General features: G+C 40.4%; 1 protein-coding gene across 1 annotated transcript in view; it reads left to right on the top strand.

Moving 5' to 3' along the window:
• Positions 1–333: 333 nt before the first annotated feature.
• The window catches only part of PIWIL4 (piwi like RNA-mediated gene silencing 4), a 56762-nt gene continuing 51095 nt past the window's right edge, over positions 334–6000 (top strand). Inside the window, exons 1-5 of the mRNA XM_065415879.1 lie at positions 334–423; positions 1717–1822; positions 2452–2577; positions 3626–3840; positions 5134–5255. Of these exons, the coding sequence (XP_065271951.1) occupies positions 334–423; positions 1717–1822; positions 2452–2577; positions 3626–3840; positions 5134–5255 (659 nt within the window). The remainder of the gene's footprint in view (positions 424–1716; positions 1823–2451; positions 2578–3625; positions 3841–5133; positions 5256–6000) is intronic.

The following is a 6000-nucleotide window of genomic DNA, read 5'->3' as shown; positions in this document are numbered from 1 at the left end:
GTTCTCTACCCGCGCCTAGGGCGAGGCCCCGAGGCGCCTCCGGACACCCAGGCAGGCGGACCCGGTGTCTCCCCGTCTGTCGCAGCCCCTGCGGCTCGCCATGGGCCCTCCAGCCCGCACTAGAACCCATCCGGCACCCCGGAGCCGGTTCCGGCCCCGCCCCGCGTGGGCGTCGCCCGGTGATGGCCCAGCCCAGCCTGGCGGTGACCCGGCCGCTGGCAGCGGGCTGGGTAACGCGCGGTTGTAACGGCCCCGCCCCAGGCAGCGTGTTTCACACCCTCGTGTCTGTGTGTTTCCTGCTCACAGGGCGGCGGCGGTGCCTCTGCGAGGGAAATGACCGGGCGTGCGCGGGTCCGAGCGCGGGGACAAGCCCTCTCGGGCGCCGCCGGCAGCGCGGGGCAGCCTGGCTCCCCACGGCGGCCGGTGCGTACTTCGTATCCGTGACGTGCTCCGTGTCCTCTGCCCTGGCCAGCTGTGAGGTCTCCAGCGTGTCCTTCGCCTGTGTTCTCCTCGTGGGGCCCGGGGCCGGGACAGATCCCGCACTTCCTGTTCTGTGCTGTCTGGTCAGGTTCATTCCTGTCCCTGACCACCAGGGTGGTATCTGAACCCTGCCTTGCTCATCAGTGACAGCGGTCATCCCCTTTCTCCCCCCATTGGGGGGTAAAATGTGTCATTCCCCAGTGACCCCCAATCACCCTTGTGTGGGGTATAAGTATCTGAGCCAGAGAGTGGAAACTGGTTCTTGTAGCTGTTGACAGTGAGTGTGAATTGAGGGCCAGCACCATTTCATTCCTTCATATGACTTAATTTATCTTTGTGGATCAATCACTGAAATAAAAAATAAAAAAGTCTAATATCACTTCCTCTAATGGCAAGAAATACAAAAATATTCACACTTTTGTGCAGCTTATCTGCTTTCCTTTGTAAACCTTGAAAGACACAAACTACAAAATTGTACCATGAATACTGCCTGGTTTTAACCGACATTGCAAAACAGTGGCCTGCATTTAAGGTGGAATTAATAGTCCTCCCAGGACAATTTGTCCATGTGCCCCTTCTGTCCTGCCACTCTGCGTTTAGTTTTTATAATAGAGAATGGGTGAAAAAGGCCTGCCTTATCAAGAAGGGGTGACCTCTACCATTCAAAACTAAGCACCAAAATTGTTTTCTTTTGACTCAGTGTTTTTGTGACTACATGGATAAAATACTAAAGAAGAAGAACTCTTACTATTAACGTCCCTTGAAAAACCTGAAGAATGCTGTTTTGTAGAATGAATTCTCTTAGTGTTCGTGAATTGAAGATTTTAAAGTAGTAGACAGGTTGTATTTGTTTCTAGTGTTTGGTACCTCTCTGTTGCTTCTGTTTGGGTAGGTCTCTGAATGAAATGATCTCAGTTCACTAAGGCTGTGATTCAGCAATCTATCTTAATCAGGAGAGTGTTTAAGGATGGGGGACTTCTGCACAGGCTTAAAGTTAAATATGTGCTGGGGATAATGTTATTTCTATTCTGTAATAGCTGCCTCTGTCTGTTCTATGCAGTATTGAAATTTCTTTACAGTATCACCTGTGCTGTACGTGGTGACTTTCAGCAGTGAAATTTCATCTCTTCCATGATAACGTATCCTATTATTAGGACAACGGGCTATTACAGAGTAACTATTTTGGTAACTAAGCCATTTTCCATCTTACGGACATCCCTTATCCATATCTCATAGGATTGTTCTAGTGGTGACGAGCCCATGGCTGTTAGGACTCCGCAATCTGAGAAAGAAGCCTCAACTTCCTGTGGCCACAGGGAAATAACAAAACTTACACAGCGATGTAAGAGGGCAACTGCATTATTTACTTTACTTTGAAAACTCTTGAAGGCAGGGACTATCTATTTGTTCTCTGTTTGTACAGGGCATAGCACAATAGTCTTGGTCCATGACTGAGGCTCCTGGTGCTAGTAGAATACACATTAATAATAGGTAATGTATTTTATTATTATTAACCACTGTAGTTTGTTTTCTAAGTGAATCTATTAACATGTATTGGGAAATTATAAACAGGATGAAGTATAAAGACATAAATGAGTTGCAAGTCTTGTATAAAAATATGAAAACATCTTGACATTGTCTTTAAAAAGGAATTTATTTTTTAAACCACTTTAAGAATAAGGTGCTGTAAATACTGCTGTGACAAACATGTGGTAGCTCAGGCTCTGGTTATTAAAACGTGATTTTGCATCTCATTATTACATATTTTATGTGCTGCTGTCCAAATAAAATCCAGTTAAACCTATTCCAATTACATAGCCTAATTCTTGCTATTAGGCTGACAAAAATTGAAGGCTAGTAGACTGAAGGCTATAAAACTACCTGTATCCAAATTTATGAATTCTTAGGTTATTTTGCTGGATTTACAGGGAATGAATACATTTTACAGTTCTTTCCACATTTCTGTTCAAGATGGCCTTTCTGCTGGGGTTTTTGGATGCACACTGCTGGAGAGAGGGGGAAAGACCCGATGTAACTTTCAAGATTTGGGAGTAAATACTAGAGAGACTATGGCACATGTGAAAGACTGTAAAACAGGTAGAGTAACTCCATTTCCTTCAGGTTAGCCTTGTCTTCTAAGGGTCTGATTTGGGGAGGTGCTGAGTACAGTAGTCTGTTGATTTCAGTGAGTTGCAAGAGCTCCATATCTTTCAGCAGCAAGCCCACAGTATTTGGTTAGTACATGAGAACATGAAAGTATGCTTGTACAAAGTGCTGAGAGCCCTTAACTTGGAGCTGAGGTGCTCCTTACCTCAGACAATAGCATGCATTTCAAAGGGGCAAGTATAACTGGGATGAGTGAACATTTTAGAAAAAATCAGCTACATCATGGTGGTGTACTGTTTTATTATACTGCAAAGCAGTTTGGGTTTACAGTTAAAAGCAAACTTGCTCTGCTTAAGTACAGTGACCCCATTTATGTGTGTCATGCTTTGTCTGGAATATAAAATATGGTAGTAATAAGTATTTTATGAAACTGCTTTTTTGAGAGAGAGAGAGTGAGAGATCGATTGATTGATCTGACCTAACCCTTACAAGCTGACATCAGCAGGGTTCCTTAGTTATGTCTCCAGAACAGTACACATTAGGGCATCTCTCTGTGTGTAACCTGGTGATTGGTCATAAGTCTGGTCTTCATGATCCTTCAGAATAAGAAATCAAAAGCTGTTTACCCACCCACCCCATATTACCATATTTATTTGGAGCTTTATTATTATTTATTTTGACAGGTCCGGTACGTTTGCCAGTCACCATCAAATAGTTCATTGGGAGAAATAAACTAATCTTTAGTGTATTTTTGTAAAATAACATATGTTGGCAGTGGGAAATTACTTTTTCCAGCCCATTTGTATCATCTTATGTTTCATTAGACATTGTGTTCCATCTACTTGTATTGATGTTGGTAAGGCATTCATTTTGATTGACTTGCATTTGTATTTTGATGACTTTCTTGTCAAAAAGATCTTAGTGTTGTTTCTTAAGGTTACTGGGCAATAAAGTATTGCCTGTAATTATGTAATATGATTTAAATATTTTTGGTAGTAATATTTGTCTTAAAAGAAATAAACTTACTTATCTGTTTCAGGCTTCAGTGGAATTCCAGTGAAAGTGGTCACAAACCTATATAGCTTAGGCTTGCCCAGGGAATGGCAGCTTTACCAATACCATGTAACATTTAATCCAGAGTTGGAATCAAGGCGCTTGCGCCTTGCTTTGCTTTACAGCCATTCCGAACTTCTTGGAAAAGCCAAAGCATTTGATGGAGCTATCCTTTTTCTTTCTCAAAAGCTGGAAAATCAGGTGAAGATAAGCCTCTTGTGCACTGTTGCATTACCACAAAGCCGCAGTCATTTTAATTATGACCTTTGTGTTGGCGGGCTGAAACTATCCCCTCCCCAAAACCTTTTGTTTTATTTGTTTAAAAGAGTTCAAATAATTTTGTGACCAAGCCATCTCCTCTTATCTGAAGTTTGTTTGGTATTGGCAACATCTACTGCTGGAGGGGATGGTTTAGTGAGCTAAACACTAAAATTGAAATAACAGGATCAATTCAGTTAATCATCTTCCAAGGTAGATGTATTGAATTCCATGCATTTTATTGTATGTGGAGCTTTAAAAATTGAGGCTTGTCCGCTTTGTGAGGACACTAAAGATGGCACTGTAATGATGTCCTTGGCCAAAATTCCCCTGGCCACCATCTTCTGATGTGTAGAGTTTTACATGCTGGTTGTCTTGTCTGACTTCTGTCCTTCTACCCAGAGGTGCCTGCATTTCATTAGTGCTGCATGTATGCATACATGCTGGCAATCTTTAATTGAGCATAGCTCCCATTTCAACTGTTTGTTATGTCTGTTAAGCTAATAGAGGGTTTCAGTTTCCAGGTCTGTCAATCTAACACTTTTCAAAGCTTGAAAATACAATATGTTTTTTAAAAAGTAGAAAAAGACAGAACTATGGTGTACAGTTCTTTATTTTCTGGGGCTTCACATAGCACACTGAAGTGGCTTCACTTTGCCATATTAAAATTGCTATTGCACTTTAGTTGTATTTCCCAGTGTTTGGTGGCCTTACAAGCACTGCTCAGTCTTAAGTTTTTTAGTAATATTGCTAGTGTTCCAATAGTCTGCAGTTTGAAACATATTACTGGAACAAAAGGTGAGTAAGTGGGAGAAAAAGACTTGTAAACCAAGGAGCTGTTTAAATGGGTTTATGGAAGAAAATGCCACAACCCTTTAGCTTCTTCTGGGTTATGCTGTAGCAGTAGTTTTCTGGCACAGAAATAAATTTTAAATTATCAGTGACCTTTGCATTGTAGGAAAGCTCTGTCTTTGGGAGAGTAAAGATTGTGCCAGTAAACACAGTGCTCTGGATATGTTGGTCAAAGGCCTGCCTGCCCAGTTAATTTTTGCATTAGTTATAGTCCTTGTTGTGAAGATTAACTTCCTGATCCCAGAAAATCGATGAAAAGACAAATTATCTGAAAAGTAATATAGGATACATTTTTGGGCAGCTAGACTTTTACAGCTACTATTCTATATTCAAGGAAAGATGTGGATTGGATATTATATGTATGTGTTTTGAATTTTTTCTTAGGTTACAGAATTAGTGAGTGTAACGAAAAGAGGTGAGACTGTAAATATCACCATTACACTAACAAATCAGCTAGCATCAAGTTCCCCTGTGTGCATTCAGTTTTTCAATATCATCTTCAAAAAGTAAGTGGTTTTGAAAGTGTTTGTTTTAGATTAACTATTAAAGATGGAGCATAAAAACATGGCCTTATAAAAAACGGTGTGAAAATTAAACTTCTAAAAAGTTGCATATCTAGCAGCATCTGACTTTTTCAATTGTTCAAGTTGTAAAAATGTGGGTTGAAAATCTCTTGGTGTATTGTACGTAGTAAAAAAAATTGTTATGAAATATTAATTGCCAGAAGTAGTTATAGAAAATATAAGTGCTTCTGCTGAAAGTGTCAACATAAATGTGATACTGTCATTATTTAGTAGTATTACCTATTATTTAAAACTTTATTTATGTCCAGAGTTTTGGGCAGTAGTAGTGATTTCCACTTGAATTTTGAAGATGGTCAAATTTTTAGAGATTCTACACTTCCTTAACACATGAATAGCTCAATATATGGAATTAATGGAATTGTGTGCATTTGTTAAAGGACATGTTTTTTCTTTTATAAGAACCATTGGAATGAATTCATTTCTTGCATTCCATAATGCAGGTATAACTCAACTATGTCTTAATCAAATCTCACAGCTGTGTGGCCTCATTGCCCCCATACCAAGTGTTTGTAAATCGCCACCACACAGACTTTTTGACTTCACTTATCAATTGTGCATTAGACCTTTCAATAGAATGGGGTAGTACTAGCTACTGTTGTCCTGAACTCTTGCAGTATTTCCAATTTGTACTAAGGTATTATAGCTGATATTGGTTTCTGAACTGCCC

This window comes from Emys orbicularis, chromosome 1 (genome assembly GCF_028017835.1).
Source record: "Emys orbicularis isolate rEmyOrb1 chromosome 1, rEmyOrb1.hap1, whole genome shotgun sequence".
Classification (NCBI taxonomy): domain Eukaryota; kingdom Metazoa; phylum Chordata; order Testudines; family Emydidae; genus Emys; species Emys orbicularis.
This window is presented reverse-complemented; position numbering and strand designations above follow the sequence as displayed.